Below are 18,267 nucleotides of genomic sequence, written 5' to 3'. Positions count from 1 at the left end.
AAACCCAGGGACCACGAGATCATGACCTGAGCTAAAGTTGAACGCTTAACCGACTGAGCCACCCAGGCACCCCAGCACAGTTGTACGTGTAAAAGTCTATTTTTAGTTAATGAGAAATGTGCTTTTCAAAGTCAGCTTTTTAAATCTAAGTACTAGCTCCTCATTGTGTTCCAGTTGATTGCTTGGGACACCCAAAGCATTAAAATAATGTGTTTCACTCATGTGTTTTAGCAAACCAGACTTTCCCAGCAAGGTCTGTTTCCAAGGGTGATTTTCCAAGGGAGGACACACACTGTCAGATTTAATGGTCTGGAAATTGAATGGTCTATCCCCAAGGCAGGTAAAGCAATACTGAGCCCCATGCCTACAGCTGCTATATACTCTCAGATTAGCCCACTGACAACAGCAACAGGATAGACACACACGTTTAATTAAGCTGTAGCTCCTTATACCTTAGGGAGGGTAACTAAGGGAGGGCAGGGCAGTAACTCAAATCTCCCTCCATAGGACTAGCCTTTTCTTTTTTCCTACCCAGTGTTATCTATCTTCCCTCCCCTCCTCCTCCAGGTATCTTCAAAGAGTTGGCGGGGGGGGGGGGGCTTTTTCTTCTCTACTCTATGGCAAGTTATAGACCCATTTTTGAGCTTCCTAGGGAAAAAGGTAAAACAGACTACTGATCACACAGAGGAAAATATCTTCTCTGCTATAAAAAGCCACTAAAAATTACGGTGTAAGCTCGGTCAGTTAAGCATCTGACTCTTGATTTCAGCTCAGGTCGTGATCTCCCGGTTCACGGCATTGAGCCCCGACTCAGGCTCCGCATTGACAGCACAGAGTCTGTTTGGGATTCTCACTCTCTCTCTCTCTGCCCCCTCCTTGCTCATGCCTGCACTCTCTCAAAATGAATACACATTAAAAAAAATTACTGTGTAAGAGGGAAAACCAGTCAGAGTCTGTGCTGTTCAGTGCATCGTTGTTTTGAAATGTCAGTAAAGACCTTAAATGTTTTTTTCTTTCTTTTGAGTGTAAAAACATGTATAAGGCACTGGGATTCCCAGTGTAGCTACTTTTCATATTTTATTTGCAAGTTGTATGCATTATCTAGTGAGAGGTTAAAAAATGCTTTTTGAGTTTTTGAAAATGTTATCTAATGTAATTGAGAAATTCATAACATATAAGAGAGGGGGTTTACTTTTTTTTAATTGTTAACTTTTATTATTGAGAGACAGAGCATGAGCAGGGTAGGGGCAGAGAGAGGGGGAGACACAGAATCCAAAGCGGGCTCCAGGCTCTGAGCTGTCAGCACAGAGCCTGATGTGGGGCTCAAACTCACAAACCATGAGATCATGACCTGAGCTGAAGTTGGACACTTAACCAACTGAACCACCCACGCGCTCCAAGGGAGGGTTTACTTTATAATGTACAGCTGACCCTTGGACAACACGGGTTTGAACTGTGCAGGTTCACTTACATCTGGATTTTTTGTTTGATATGGTACAGCCCTGTAAAGTATATGTTTATGTTATTGGCAGGGCTTCTGGTCAACAGTAGGCTATTAGCGATTAAATTTGGGGGATGTCAAAAGTTACACGTAGATTTTTTTTTTTTAATTTTTTTTTTCAACGTTTATTTATTTTTGGGACAGAGAGAGACAGAGCATGAACGGGGGAGGGGCAGAGAGAGAGGGAGACACAGAATCGGAAACAGGCTCCAGGCTCTGAGCCACCAGCCCAGAGCCCGATGCGGGGCTCGAACTCACGGACCGCGAGATCGTGACCTGGCTGAAGTCGGACGCTTAACCGACTGCGCCACCCAGGCGCCCCAGTTACACGTAGATTTTTGACTGCGTGGGGTCAGCGCCCATAATCCCCGTGTTGTTCAACGGTCAACTATACATCCTTTGCCTTTTCTTTTTCAAGAATGGGCATCACTCCATTTGCCAGTCTAAGACATTGCATTTTATAAGTATGGAGAAGGAAAGAGGGAAAAGTAATGGCCAATCCCTTTCTTACGTGTTACTGATCAGATTCTTAGCAGCTGTCTCTTCTTGGATTTCTTCCACAAAGAAATGATTTTTCTACCTGTTTTCTTGCTGGTTGCAGCTACTTCACGCATCATAAACAAAACCATGCTTCGTGTCAAAACCATCACTTTTCTTTAGCTATTTGTTCAAGGGCTATGTGAGCCCTAAACTGTAATCGAGCTTCCATGGAATAGTCTTTGTAGTTTTTTATGTTGTCTAGGTTTTTTGTTGCACTGTCATAATCTCCTTTTAGATAGTAGAGAATTCCTAGTTCGTAGTAAGTATATGGCACCAAATAGTGGTCATATTTTAACAATTTCTCCTTCTGAAGGACACGATTAAAGTAACGCTCAGCCATTGAATATCTGCCCAAATGTTTCAGGCACAGACCTTTCAGCAAATTTAACAGACTTATGTCATCTGTGCCATACTCGGTATTTGGATTTTTTCGTAAGAGGTCTTCTCCTTTATCAATTATCGACAGCCAGCTTGAAATAAGGTCTAGTTTTTTGCTCATGACTCGGAAACCACTCCAGGCGTAAATGAACTCCAGAATGGGCTGTGCTGTAAACCAGCCTGTGGTGGTGCCGTAGCGCTGCCCCTTCTCGGCGATGAACTTTTCTATTGGCACAGAAGTTCCCAAAATTTTGATTCTCAGGCTACCCACTTTCAAGAAGAGAGAGCTTATGTCCTCACTCACTGATTTCACAGAATCTGAAGGGAGCAAGGAGAGTAGCATAGCTTTACTGTACATGTATATTGCCTTAGACCACCTGCTGTTACGAGACAGTAGATCAGCGTAGTGGTGAGCCTGCTTCCAATGCCGCAGAAAGATGTGGCACCACATGAGTTCCCAGTAACAGAGGTGATGAACCTGCTTCCATTCATTTTGAATAAAAATGCACTCCTCTAATATTAACCGGGCATTTTCAAAATTTCCTTTCAGCATACTAAAACGTGCCTGAAAAAATTTAAGTATGACACAGTTTGGAAATTTCTGGAGGTAGATCAGGAAGAGATCCTCTACAGCAGAACTGTGACCCTTTTCAGCACCAATAGCTACGTAGATGTACGTGTAATAAAAGACTAGAGTCAAAACACTTAAGATATTATTTATATGGGATTTGGATGCACTCTCGTGAAGCAGAGTCAAGCCTACCTCTCTATCACCAGAATATCCAACAATATTGAGTAGTTTAAGTGTCTTTGGTGGCACAAGTGATAATAGCAGATTGAATGCTCCAAGTCCAAATTTTACTCCTTCAACCAGGTGTCTGTAGGTTTTGCTGTGGTTGTTAGGCATCTGTGTTAATACCTGTTGGCAGTCTTTGTATATTTGGTAACTTAACCCGATGTTGATTGCACATTTAAGAAAACCAAGCATACTGTCATCCTGTATAAATGTGACAGTGGATTTCAGAATCAAACACTCCGCGTAGCAGACTTCAGCATGCAGTTCCTCCTCTTTGATAGTCTTTATTCCCTGTTTACTCACGAGATGAGAAAAATTCATCATCCTAGACTTTCTTCGGAAATTGTTACAGGTTTTCAAAGCTTCCTTTGCAGTAGCCATTCCAGTCTGTATATCCTGTGGATCAAAAGTCAAAACGGCCTTGACAACCATAAGGATATTATAGATTAGAGCATGGTATATGCTGGTTTTCGACCATGGATGAATGAGATTTATGGCATCTGAGAATCTGTTATTTAGAAATAAATACAATCCAGTTGTGCACTCTTCCAGGGAAGATTTTAGGTTCATGGTTGTGGCCACAGGGATCATTTCATAGGCATCTTCAAACTTTTCCTCGTCACCTTCTGTCTTACTCAGGACACATGATGTCAAGTCATTCCCTTTATCATTTTCTCTTTTACTTACAGTAACGGACATCTTTGCTTCCCTACTTTGAGACGGGAAATATTTGAAGGGGAGCGATGTGGCCACAGTGAGGGTAGCTCCTGCTCTCCCGACGGGGCTCACTTCTTCCACGGCCCGAAGTGTCACTGCTACAACCGAGGCAGACAAATAGTGTGGGTGTAGCATTAGGATATTCTCATCTATGCCAGACAAAGGGGGGGGGGGGGTGAAGATAATTTATTTACCTAGAAGAAGTACTTCTGAAAAGTTCAAATCATTTGTAATATATAGAAAACACGTGAAGCAACTCATTTGCAAACAAAAAGAGTTCTTTTGTCGATAATACACATTTTCAGAAATGTTAATGGAGGAAGGCTCCTTCCCTTTAAAAGAAACATGTTTGACTATAGTTGACACACTCCCTGTTTTTTCCCCCTCAGTTTTATTGAGGTAAAACTGACAAAACTGGAAGATAATGAAAGTATGTAACATGATGGTTTGGGGGAAATGAGAACATTTTTCTACTCTCAGCAAATTTCACTTATACAAAACAGTGTTACCGACTTAGTCACCATGTTATATATTAGATCCTCAGACCTTATTCATCTTATAACTGAAATTTTGTATTTTTTTTCACTAACCTCTCCCTATTTCACCTACCCTTGCCCCCCAACTCCTTGTTCTTGATGTTCTCATAAGGGGACTTTTCTGCTAGAGGAATACTCTGGGCTGACTTCTGACTGGGAACAGATAAAAGAACCTGGACCAGTGTTGCTCTATGCCTTCTGGATTCCTCCTTCTGGAATTGGCCTGTTCAAAGTCTGAAACCAAAAACCAGGAAGCCTGTCTTTTCTGCTCTCCAGCTGCGCCTGGGACCAGGTGGGCAAATCTGTTTAATTAGGGGGTAAAGCATCAGCGAGCCCACTTGGCAGTCCATCACGTCTGAAATCACAGTAATGATCAACTTAATCAAAAAGGTCATGTTTTGGTGTCCTTCTGCCTGACTCCTGCATCTGGATCCCATTGGTTCTGAACTCAGGCAGGAAAAGGGATGTTATTTATTGATCCCTAACAGGCCATCTCTTCCTCCTCCAACTCTTTTTTTTTTTTTTTTTTTAAACGTTTATTTACTTTTGAGACAGAGAGAGACAGAGCATGAACAGGGGAGGGGCAGAGAGAGAGAGAGGAAGACACAGAATCTGAAACAGGCTCCAGGCTCTGAGCGGTCAGCACAGAGCCCAACGCGGGGCTCGAACTCACGGACCGTGAGATCATGACCTGAGCCGAAGTCGGATGCTTAACCGACCGAGCCACCCCTCCTCCAAATCTTGTATTCCCTCTCTAGATGGTTGATACTATCATCCACATTAGATCTCTCGATCTCTCTCTCTCTTCTTTTTCCCCCCTCCAAAACCCTGTCAGATCTACTTACTGAATGCAGTACCTCTCGTCTTCCAAATCACCCTGGACATTCTTTAACAAGGCTTGTTACTAGCATGGTCAAATGCACAGACTGTGAAGTTAGACTGCTTAGGTTTGAATCCTGATTCCGCCATTTGCTTGGCCTCACTGTGCCTCTGTTTCCTCACGTGCAAATAGGGAATAATAGTACTTCTACCAAAGAGTGGTTGGCAGGATTAGGTAATTTAATATATTTAAAGTGGTCAGGACAGTACCTGGCATACATAGGAATAATTTATTTATTTATTTATTTAATTTATTCTACACACTGCCCCCCAACCCCATAGTCTGGCACATAGCAGGTGCTTGCCAAATTATTTTTTATTTTGTTTTTCAAATTGTTTTAAATGAGGTGTGGGATGTAGACTGCTGTGTGTGGGAGTCCCACAGCTTTTGGTGATAGAGGTGGAGTCATCCTCCTATCACTCTTTTGCCTAAAATGTTCTACCTGAAATGTCTTTACCTGTCTGCTTGTCTACTTTTTAAAAAATGTATCCTTTATTTTTTTAAGTTTTATTTATTTTGAGAGAGAGAGAGAGAGAGAGAGAGAGAGGGAGGGAGAGAGAGAGCAAACCCCAGAGCACACACATGCATGCAGGGGAGAGACAGAGAAGTAGGGAGAGAATCCCTGCACCTTCAGTGCAAAGCCCGATGTGGGGCTCGATGGTGGGCCCCACATGGGGCTCTAATCTCACCAAGTGTGAGATCATGACCTGAGCCAGAATTAAGACTGAGCCAGTGGCACCTCTGCTTGTCTACTTAAAAAAAATTTTTTTTAATGTTTATTTATTTTTGAGAGAGACAGAGCATGAGTGGGGGAAGGGCAGAGAGAGAGGGACACAGAATATGAAGCAGGCTCCAGGCTCTGAGCTGTCATCACAGAGCCCAATGCAGGGCTCGAACTCACAAACTGTGAGATCATGACTTGAGCCAAAGCTGGATGCTTAGCCAACTAAGTCCCCCAGGCACCCCATCTGCTTGTCTACTTTTAAAAGGATCAATCTAGTGGGGCACCTGGCTGGCTCAGTTGGTAGATCATGCAACTCTTGATCTCGGGGTTGTAAACTTGAGCCCTACATTGGGTGTAGAGATAACTTAAAAATAAAATCTTAAAAAATAATAAAAAATGGATCAATCTAGTGAGAATGGATTAGGGAACAGTAATACTAAGCCAGGAAGATCAGTCAAGTAGGGGGCTTGAGTGGGAGAGGCTGAAGGTACAGAAAGGAACAATTCAATGAAAAGAAAGCAGAGGGGGATGCACAGAGCACAAGTGCAGGAAGGAGTAGCCTTGGATAAGATGAGAATAACCTCTTGCACTAAATACAAGAGACTTCCTTTCTGTCATTCATTCAATACAGACTGAATTGAGCTCCTTCTATAATACCAAGCACTGTTCTTAGTGCTGGGGATACAGCAGTGAACAAAACAAAGACCTGGCTCCCATGGAAAACAATAAACAAAGGAATAAATAACATGTCAGCAGTTGATTTTTGCTGTAAAGAAGAGTAAACCAGATTAAGACAGAATGAGGAATTTAGAGAGTGATGGGGTGTGAGGTACTTGGTATTTTATGTAGGGCAGTCAGGGAAGGCCTCCCCGATAACGTCACATTTGAGCAGAGATGTAGATGATGTGAAAGTCTCTTGATCTCTTCTTTCAGTCTAAGATAAGTGAACGAACATTCTATGTGTTCCCATGATGTCTTGTGCTTACCTCTACCCTAGCACTTGCTATATATATATATATATATATATATATATATATATATATATGTATATATATATATATATATAAAATTTTTTTTAAATATGTCTTCTTTTTGCATCATGTATATCTATCTTCATCACCAAGTACAATGATTGGCACTCAATCATTAAACTAAATTAGCATTAAAAAAATTTTTTTTAATGTTTATTTATTTTTGAGATACAGAGTGCAAGTGGGGGAAGGACAGAGAGTGAGGGAGTCACAGAATCTGAAGCAGGCTCCAGGCTCTGAGCTGTCAGCACAGAGCCTGATGTGGGGCTCGAACTCACAAACTGTGAGATCACGACTTGGGCCAAAGTCAGACACTTAACCAACTGAGCCACCCAGGCGCCCCAAAATTAGCATTTGTTGAATGGCTAGGACAGTTTTCAATTTATATACACTAAGACAAATCTAAAACGAAGTAACCATGTAACTGTTAAAACTATGAGACTCAGAAACATTTAACAGTGAATACTACAAAGAATTGATGTCCTGGGGCGCCTGGGTGGCTCAGTGGGTTGAGTGTCTTCAGCTGAGTGACTTCAGTTCAGGTCATGACCTTGTGGTCCACAGGTTCGAGCCCAGCGTTGGGCTCTGTGCTGACAGCTCAGAGCCTGGAGCCTGCTTCAGATTCTGTGTGTGTCTCTCTCTCTGGTCCTCCCTCACTTGTGCTCCCTCTCTCTCAAAAATAAATAAACATTGGGGCGCCTGGGTGGCACAGTCGGTTAAGCGTCCGACTTCAGCCAGGTCACGATCTCGCGGTCTGTGAGTTTGAGCCCCGCGGCGGGCTCTGGGCTGATGGCTCAGAGCCTGGAGCCTGTTTCTGATTCTGTGTCTCCCTCTCTCTCTGCCCCTCGCCCGTTCATGCTCTGTCTCTCTCTGTCCCAAAAATAAATAAACGTTGAAAAAAAAATTAAAATAAATAAATAAATAAATAAACATTTAAAAAAAAAAAAAAAGAGGGGCGCCTGGGTGGCTCAGTCGGTTAAGCGTCCGACTTTGGCTTGGGTCATAATCTCGCGGTCCGTGAGTTCGAGCCCTGCGTCGGGCTCTGTGCTGACAGCTCAGAGCCTGGAGCCTGTTTCAGATTCTGTGTCTCCCTCTCTCTGACCTTCCCCAGTTCATGCTCTGTCTCTCTCTGTCTCAAAAATAAATAAACGTTAAAAAAAAAATTAAAAAAAAAAAAAGAAGAATTGATATCCTTAATATAGTAAGAGTTCCTAAAACTCAACTAAGAAAAAGCACCCCATCAGAAAAATCAGCAAAGGGTATAAATGAATTGCCAATTAGCATAATGTTGAATCTCATTGTAAATAATAAAATACAAATTAAAAAATTATATGCCCATCTTAAAAATGAAATTTGGCAGATTAAAAAAATTCATCCAGTGTTAATGAAGGTGCAGAGAACCAAGTACTTTTGTGGACTTCTTGGTGGGTATATAAATGCTACAACCACTTTGGAGAGCTATTTGGCAACATGTTTTAAAAGCTTTAATATATTTTTATACTCCTTTTTTAAATGTTTATTTATTTATTTTGAGGGGAAGAGGAGCAGAGAGGGGGAGAGAGAATCCCAAGCAGGTCAGTGCTGTCAGTGCAGAGCCCAACATGGGACTCAAACCCATGAACTGTGAGATCGTAACCTGTGCCAAAATCCAGTCAGATGCTTAATCGAGCTACCCAGGCCCCCCTTTTTATACTCTTTGACCCAACAATTTCACTTATGGAATTATTCTAAAGAAATTATCAGGGATGTACATAAATATCTATAAAAGTTATATACACTTCAACGTTATTTATAATACAAAAAGACAAAATAGTCTAAATTTCTTACAAGAGAGGATATTGATGAAATGGAATACTGTGCCAATACTATAATGTTGTGGAGTATTTAATGACTTGGCAAATTGTTTATGGTGTAATGCACTATATTGGTTGGGGTTCTCCGGAGAAACATAACCAATACCAGATATATATAAAATTATATATAAAACAAGGAATTGGCTCATACAATTCTGGAGGCTGAGAAGTCCCCAGATTTGTAAAAGGCAAACTGAAGCCCAGGAGCCAATGGTATAAATCCTAATCTGAAAGCTGGCAGGCTCAAAATCCAAGGAGAGCTAATTTTTCAGTGAGAGTCATAAGACAGGAAAAGACTGATGTCCTGGCTCAGGCAGTCACATAGGAGAAATTCCTTCTTGCTCAGCCTTTTGTTCTATTCAGGCCTTCAATTGATTGGATGAGACCCACCCACATTAGGGGAGGCAATCTGCTTTACTCAGTCTACTGATTCAAATGTTAATCTCATCCAGACACCCTCACAGACACGCCCAGAATAGTGTCTGACCAAATTCTGGGCATCTGTGTGGACCAGTCATGTTGACACATAAAGTTAACCATAACATGTACTATTTGCAAAACTATATAATTTTTTTTCAAAGAAGTGATATATGCATAGGTAAAAATTGAAACTATAAATTCCAGATTATTAATAATGGTGATATCAGAGTGGTGGCATTATGGATAACATTTATATTCTTCACTTATCAACATTCAATAAATATTGAGTACCTACTATATGATAAAGACTATGCTAGGAACTAGCATACATTGGTTAATGAGGTAGATTTGGGCCCTGCCCTCACAAAATTCATAGCCTGGTATTTGTGCTTTTTCCTATTTTATATAATTTCTACAATCAACATATTACTTATAATCGGGGAAAAAAGCTTGTAATAGTTTTGCATGCTTTATCTCATGTAATTCTCACAACGGTATGAGGTGGTATTACTGTCATTTCTCTTTTATGCATGAGGAAACTGAGTCCAAGTGAAGTTAAGTGGCCTGCCCCAAATCATAGTTGGTAAGTGTAGGAACAGGATTCAAACCTAGGTAGTGGGACTGCAGACCTCACAGTCATTGTCAACAGTACAGCATGAGCTAACTTCTGTTTTTCAAAAGATTGGATTTTTTTTCATTCTGCTTTTCTGTATTTTCCATTTTCTACAACATAAGTAAATTATTTTTATAATTTAAGAAAGTTTTTACATTTTCAATTTAATATCATATGGATAATATTTTTGTGGTTTGGGGTTTTTTTTTGTTTTTGGTTTTTCAGTAGGCTCCATGCCCAATGTGGGCCTTGAACTCATGACTCCAAGATTGAATCACATGTTCTACTGACTGAGCCAGCCAGGTACCCTTATCCATGTGATCCAATGGAATAATTGAACTAAATACAGAATATACAACCTGCTGTCCAAAATAATTCAAAAATTTGAATGGTATTATGATTATTAGCTTTGAATCATTTTTCAAAGTATCCTTGAACGTATATTATGAATGAATACAAATGAGACAATGAATGTATAAAGCATTTATGTGATTTTTCTGGAACCAAGTAGTAAATTGCAGAGACAGGATTCAATTTCAAGTCTTTTGAATCCCAGGTCATTGCTCTTTTCATTAACTCAGGCTGTATTCATGAAAGAGGTAGCTGGATGACCTTGGACAAATCACTTAATTTTCCTGATTCTAGGAAGTGATACATTTAAGTTTTTAAAGTATGAGTAGGTGGGGCCCCTGGGTGGCTCAGTTGGTTGGGCCAATGACTTCGGCTCAGGTCATGATCTTGCAGTTTATGAGTTCGAGCCCCGCATAGTGCTCTGTGCTGACAGCTCGGAGCCTGGAGCCTACTTTGGATTCTCTGTCTCCCCCTCTCTCTACCCCTACCCTGCTCACGCTCTGTGTGTCTGTCTTTCAATAATAAATAAATGTTTAAAAATTTTTTTTAATAAATAAATAAACTACGAGTAGGACTTTCATAGGTAGGATTGTTTGTAGGAACAATCAAGGAATATTAATATATATATATTTTTTTAAGTTTATTCATTCTTGAGAGACAGAGCATGAGTGGGAGATGGGCAGAGAGAGAGAGAGACAGAATCCGAAGCAGGCTCCAGGCTCTGAGCTGTCAGCACAGAGCCCAATGTGGGGCTCAAACCATGAACCATGAGATCATGACCTGAGCCCAAGTCGGATGCTTAATGGACTGAGCCACCCTTGAGGCGCCCCTCAAGGAATATTAATATTAAAGGATAAGAATAGCATAAGGAAAGCGGCAGAGGTTTGTCCCAAAATGAGCAGTTTGTGTTTTATTTGTAAAGTGAAAAAAAAAAGTTAATAAATATAAATACTTAGTATAGTGCCTGGCACATAGTAAATGCTTAATGAATACTAATGTTTAGTAAGATATTTGGGGGCTAGAGCTCTCTTTTGATATGAGAGAAAAATGATGCCCAGAAAGTTTGTGACAGATCTAGGATAACATGATTAGTTAATAATAAAGATGAGGGGCGCCTGGGTGGCGCAGTCGGTTAAGCGTCCGACTTCAGCCAGGTCACGATCTCGCGGTCCATGAGTTCGAGCCCCGCGTCGGGCTCTGGGCTGATGGCTCAGAGCCTGGAGCCTGTTTGCAGTTCTGTGTCTCCCTCTCTCTCTGCCCCTCGCCTGTTCATGCTCGGTCTCTCTCTGTCCCAAAAATAAATAAACGTTGAAAAAAAAATAATAATAAAGATGAGAACGTATGTTGTCGGACTTCCCAATTCAACACTTTTGCCACTTCACCATATTTATGCTGGAATATGGCTGTAAACACAGGCTGAAAAGTGATCACGGACTGTGGGGAATTATACTCTACACCAGTGATGTGCAAATTGCTGGAGACTGTTTTTCCAAAGGAAGAACACGCAGGCTAACATATTCAGTACTATATCAAAATTATACACTAATTGGGGTGTCCAGTTGGCTCAGTTGGTAGAGCACGCAACTCTTGATCTCAGGGTCCCTGAGTTTAAGCCCCACATTGGGCGTGAAGTCTAGTTAAAATTAAAAATGAATGAATAAATAAATAAATAAATAGATAAATAAATAAATAAATAAAACTTATATACTAATTATAAGTGTTATATCTGAATTAGTGAAAAGTTAAAGGATATTTTGAAAGAATGAAATTCTATATATTCTAAAGTTTGTGTGTGTGTGGGGGGGGCTATAAATGTGCTTTATTAAAGAAAGGAAACAACATATTGCCAAACTGACCCTCAGATATATTGTATTACTTCACATTCTGATGTGTATAACTGCCAATTTCACTGCACTCCTGACAAAAATAGCATGTTGTTTTAATTTGCATTTAGGATAGATGTTTTTCTTCTTCTTTGTGGTTTTTTTCTTGTTTTTTTCTTTTAATTTATTTTTTATTGAGTGAAGTCATTTTTTTTCCAAGTAAGCTCTATGCCCAACATGAGGCTTGAACTCAGTCACATGCTCTACTTACTGAGCCAGCCAAGTGCCCTGTCATTCTTTGTTCTTAACTAGCAATTCCAGACTCTTGGACTTTGAGAACTAGGTAGATCTGAGAAATACTGGGGGATGGAGGGCACAAACATTTTTCTATCAAGAAAACATGAGAGGCATCTGGGTGACTCACTGGGTTAAGCATCTGACTCTTGGTTTCAGCTCAGGTCATGATCTCATGGTTTGTGAGTTCAAGCCCTGTGCTGGGCTCTATGCTGACAGCGCAGAGCCTGCTTGGGATATTCTCTCTCTCTCTCTCTCTCTCTCTCTCTCTCTCTCTCTCTCCTTCTCTCTCTGCCCCTCCCCTGCTCACATATACTCTCTCTCAAAATAAATAAATAAACTTAAAGAAAAAGAAAGAGAGAAAACATGAGAGGGGGGCCCGGCTGGTTCAGTCAGAGAAGCATGTGACTCTTGATTTTGGGGCTTGAGTTCAAGCTCCACGTTGGGCATAGAGATTACAATAAACACATAAACAAACAAATAAAATAAAAAAAGACGACATGAGATTTAAAAAAATTACTTAGCATCCTTTCATTAAAAAAAAAATGCGGAGGCACCTGGGTGGCTCAGTCAGTTAAGCGGCCGACTTTGGCTCAGGTCATGATCTCGCGGTCCGTGAGTTCTAGCCCCACGTCGGGCTCTGTGCTGACAGCTCAGAGCCTGAAGCCTGTTTCAGATTCTGTGTCTTCCTCTCTCTGACCCTGCCCCATTCATGCTCTGTCTCTCTCTGTCTCAAAAATAAATAAATGTTAAAAAAAATTTTTAAAAAATGCGAAAAGGAACATTTAAAAGAGTAAGAAAGACATAGTCACAGAATAAAAGATGGCTTTTTCAGGAAAGAGTGGTTGGCAATATTTCCAATTTTTCTGGAATTGGAGATATTTTTATCAAAGTTCTGACAGTCCTTGTGGGAAGATTTGGGAACCACTGCATTCGCCATGCTACAATTCTTGGTCTTAGTCTCATTTGAAAAACGAAGTGGTTAGACTAATGATTTAATACAATTCCTCCTGTTTCTCTGTGTTCCAAACCATTTCTTTCATATGCAGTCTAAACTCGTCTATTTGAGTTGCACTGTATGTACCCATTTGTCACTGGCTTGAGAATAGGTTTTCTACTTGCCTTTTTAAAAAAAGGTGTACTTAATCTTATAGAAATTAGCTGCAAAGACTACACTTTGTAATAAAAAGCAACAATCTCCCCATTGCTCATGAATACGTTATCTCCCCATTCCACAGACAAATGCTCTTGCGTAGAACCTTTAAGAAGATTTCAGCATTTGATTTGCGGATTCCTGTAGATATACTTTTCATGAAGAAAATTTCTTCTTCTGAGTTGTTGCTTCTTATATGCGTCAGATTGTTTTTGTCTCTGTGGACAGGGTCAAAGGAGAAAAGTGACAATTCCACTTAGAGGTCGGTAAGTGAAGAGACAAAGATGTCTTCGGAGTGGCTATGTAAGGCTGGTCACCATATTTCAGGGTCTTCTCCCCAGCTTTGCCCAAATAAAACTTCAGTTTCGTCAATGCACCCAAGTCATATCAAACTTTGAGCAACTGACAAAGGTTAATCAAACCACCGCTCCTCTCTCTCCTCCTCCCCCTTCTCCTCCTAACATTTCTTGAGCACTCAATATGTGCTAGACAGTGGGCAATGTTATTTGCCTGATTTACCTTGTCTACGTCTAACAACTCTCTGAGATGGGCCACTACTATCAAAGCCTATTTTGCAGATGAGGAGGCTGAAGTGGGCGGAGATTAGCTACTTACTCAAGGCTAGGCAGCTAACCAATAGTGGAGCCCGGCTTCAAACCCAACTCTGGCACACTCCACGGAGCTCCTCCTCTTCATCACTACACCCACCGCCTGCCTTAAGGAAAAGATTCGTGAACAAAAATCATTTTTATTGTTTTACAGTAGAGAATATTCATTTCCAGGGACTAGAAGGTCAGTATCCAAATATTAAATAAGGGAAGTCAATGGTCTTGAGCATCTTTAAATACAACTGGGAGCTGGCTGATAACATAGGTTCTCTCCTATCTGTGCTGAATGAATTGCTCGACTCTGTCCACACTAGTCTAGCTCTTCCTAGTTAAGACAACAAGCTGACCATTAATTAGTTTCATTAATCCTTCTTTAGAGAAGGAGCAACTTAATTGACATAACTGGTTAGGGTTGGATGGTTTTACAGTTTCACACTTTTTAATGCAATCAGGCATTCCTCAGAAAGCCTCATTTTTCCTAGATTGTTTTATACTCCTAAACTACGCATTTAGGTATTATTTGTATCAGGGGAGCACTCTTGCATCACATTTTGGCTCTTCATTCCTTGAAGTTGATCAAGGCACTAGCGTTCTTTAACTGTTGCTCTCCCTACCCCATCTCCATATTTCAGTACTGACTGTAGTTCAGTACTTAGCGAATGAAAAGTTAATTTCTTTATACAATATAAAAGAATTATAAACATGCCTCTGAGGATTTTTCCTTCCTAGAATTCCGTAAAAGCATCCTAGACAGAACGGAAGATTATGAAATGTTGAAAAAAGAAAAGAAAGTTGTACTTGAATACAGATCTTTGGACTGACCCACAGTACATAAATTTACAGCACATCCATGAATACATATTAAAAGACTAGTGTTTGTAAGTACAGACTATTTCTTTATATTAAAAATAGTACATGTACAAAAGGTCTAAACTTGTTTTTGTTTTAAGGTTTCCACATGCAAGCTAAAATAGTGGCAATGATTTAAAAGTGAAACTAAAATGGAGAAGAAAATATGATAGAGTTAACTTTTTCTTTAACGCTTTTCTGGAAAAACTGAATCTAGAAAAAGCAGATAAATTTTGAAAGCTGCTGTAAAAGAATTAAGAATGAACTCACCCTTTCCTAAACTAATAACATAATCAGTTTTTAACAACAGTAACATGTTAAGCATTACTCAAAATTGCATATTAGGAAATCTTAGAATATTCATCGAATTAAGTAGCTTTCATATTCCAGTTAAATCTGGGAACGTCATCCTAATTTAACACACAATCCTATAGGCAAAATTTATATGGCCGAAACTGATTTCAAAAGAAATCAGTAGGAATAGAAGTACTCCATACAATAATATCTCCCTGATTTGGATTGATGTTTAGTGAAAAGAACTGGTTATGTGTCAGAGTGAGTGTTCAGTATAATAGTGTGTGGAAATTCTATGAGGGACTATTGTTTTTTCATGGTGCCTAGGGTAGCAAACCCAGCCTAGAACTGGCCCTCCTTTAATAGAGATAAATAACATGCAATTAGCTTATCAAAGCACCTAGAGAGGCAGGCAAGCCAGTCTGGGTTTACCCCTTTTCCTTTAATGTGCTTGAAAGCAGTTTAAGTTGGAAAATTGTTTCTTTTCTTATTTTCATACCATTACTTTAAAAATTCTCTTTAGTACAGCAGACTTGGTATTCAGTACAAAAACTATTTACTGAGGCCTAATAGTATAATAAGTACTATCTTTCAATAAGTTACCTACAGTTTGCCCCACAACAATTTTCATAAATTCTTAATAAAAGAAAGTCAAATTAGTGAGGCTTGACAGGATTGATAATGTCTTTCAGGGATATATAAAAAGATCTTTATCATTTTGTCCTTTGAGAAGAACCCTGCCCATTAAGTAGATAACAAAGATCAAGGAGACTAAGAGAGAACAACTATAACATATTTTATAGAACTTCTATTTTCTTGCTAGAATTTTCTTGCAATGTATACACTTTCCATAATTTGAGAAGTCTGAAAAAAATATATGAATTTGTAGCATTATCAGAAGAGGATCCATACTTTATTCACCAACTAAATCTCCTTTCTCCTGTACTCTGTACCACATACCTATATACATCACATTAAGTTACAAATGGAAACATAAAACTACAAATACCTAAGGATTTCATCTTTCATGTGAACCAATCCAACTCATATATTCCAAATATTCATGATGAATTGTCTTTTGTGTGTGTGTTTGTGTGGCTGGTGGAAAAGAAGTTGAATCTGTTTGGCAGATACATTGTATAAAATCAAAACTGAAAAATACAGCATAGGAAGTATAGTAATATTGCAATAAAGTTGTGTGACAGATGGTCACTAATGGTGAACATGGAGTACTTACTATAACGAATTGTTCAAACACTATGTTGTACACGTGAAACTAATGTAACATTGTATATTACTTAATAAAAATAAAAAATCAAGTCAAATTTGATTTTTCAGTGATTCTATCTAAAGAAAAGGTTTACATTTATTTTATGAAGAGAGTGGCTGAGCAGCAAGGCTTATTAGTCAAAGACAATTTAACAATGTCTCAGTGCTCAGGATATGAGTATTAGTGGATGAGATGTGATACTATAATACAAAGCAGAAAGCACTAAAAAGGAAGCACAAATAACTCTGTGTGCTTCAAATGCAAATAATTTCATAACTGCCACTAGCTAGAACGCTTTAAGGATTTAGGGCTTTTGCACAATTTCAGTATCACCGGAAAATAAAACAAAGTACTCCATTCCTTTGTCCCCCAGACTCCAAGAACTCGGACCGTGTTGATGAAAATTGGTTCTGAAGGGGCTGGAGGGTCGGTGCAGTCCCTGGGGGCGCCACTCCTTTTTGAGGCCCATGGTGCAGAGACCACTACACAGAATGGCGGGGTTCATTGGAGCTCTCACCCTGGCCAAACTCCCGATTACCTCTGATGAGCCTCAAAGATGACTGGGCAGCAGTTTAGGCCAGGTCCCCCAGCAGAAAGGCGGCGACAGCTGCAACATCAGCGGTTAAATTTTACAGCCTTTCATAACGCCGGTCTTAGAGGTACCTATAGTAAGATTGCTAGAGTTGGGGGTCCTTAGTACGGGGAAAGAAGGGAGGGAGAAGGGAAAGAAAATGAGGAGGGTACAGGAAAACGGGGAGAGGAGGGGGCGGGACACCGCGGGGAAGTCCGAGGGTTTACTGGCTAGATCTGGCGTTCCCATGGAAACGTATCCCTCCGCCCGACCCAGCTTCTTAGCTTCATCAGTTCCCTCCGCGCGGCTTCTCTACTGTTTCCGCCCTGCTCCTTTGTGCCGCGCAGAACGTCGAACTGACGCATGCGCAGAGAGACCCAGCCGCCGCATATATAAGCGCGAACTCAGCTCTTCCTCGTAGTGCCGCTGGGACCGTTGGCGACTGGTCTGGTCTTGTGGCTTTTGTATTACTCATTCCTTGGGCACTGCGAGCTAAAAGAGCAGAGCTCGCGGGCCAGTCATCATGTCGCGTTACGGGCGTTATGGAGGAGGTAAGAGGCCAGGGCCCGGTAAGGGACGTTGCTGTGACTATAGTGAGTATTGCGAGGCCGTGGGGTTGGCGCGGCGGTTGGGAGACGGTTATTCCGCGTGCGTAATGGCGGCTTCGGCGCACACCATACGAAGCCGGAGGCAGCGGGGGCGGGGTGTCGAAGGCAGCCTGGGGATGGCGGGTGGAGGTCTGTGGTGGGTTCCGTATTCTTGGGCGTTTTCGTCTTCCACCACAGCCCAAGGCAGGCCCACGATTACTGTTTTCCTGTTGCCCTTCTTCGAGCTGCCCGCCTGCCCCCCACCCCCCCTCCCTCGGCTGCCATTTTGCGCACATTGACGAGCATGGTGGCGCATTTCCTTGGCGCTTTCCCGCCACTTTAGCAGACAGATCTGGTCCCAACTGTAAAACCGAGGGTGAATTTCAGACTGGACAAAAGTGTGGCAGCTTCGAGCTGCGCATTCTCGTCAGACAATCGGTCGAGTTGTGGAGTGGGAATGGAGACCTAATCTTTTCGT

General features: G+C 40.9%; 1 protein-coding gene across 7 annotated transcripts in view; it reads right to left on the bottom strand.

Moving 5' to 3' along the window:
- LOC121044365 (tetratricopeptide repeat protein 39B-like) overlaps positions 1–17,428 on the bottom strand; it is a 31,336-nt gene extending 13,908 nt beyond the window's left edge. The window contains exons 1-3 of one of the 7 annotated variants that reach the window (XM_040496571.1): positions 17,149–17,428; positions 14,226–14,325; positions 1,936–4,081 (exon numbers count right to left, since the gene is read on the bottom strand). In XM_040496571.1, coding sequence (XP_040352505.1) covers positions 2,148–4,067 — 1,920 coding nt within the window. In that variant the 5' untranslated portion in view covers positions 4,068–4,081; positions 14,226–14,325; positions 17,149–17,428 and the 3' untranslated portion in view covers positions 1,936–2,147. Of the gene's footprint in view, positions 1–1,935; positions 4,082–13,614; positions 13,829–14,225; positions 14,326–17,148 lie in introns of those variants that run through there. The other 6 variants (XM_040496569.1, XM_040496567.1, XM_040496568.1 and 3 more) reach the window with 6 other exon arrangements.
- Between the last annotated feature and the right edge of the window lie 839 nt (positions 17,429–18,267).

Source organism: Herpailurus yagouaroundi, unplaced genomic scaffold (assembly GCF_014898765.1).
Source record: "Herpailurus yagouaroundi ecotype Mexico unplaced genomic scaffold, PumYag 188, whole genome shotgun sequence".
Classification (NCBI taxonomy): Eukaryota; Metazoa; Chordata; class Mammalia; order Carnivora; family Felidae; genus Herpailurus; species Herpailurus yagouaroundi.
Note: the sequence above shows the minus strand (reverse complement) of the source record. Positions and strands in the feature narration are given on the sequence as shown.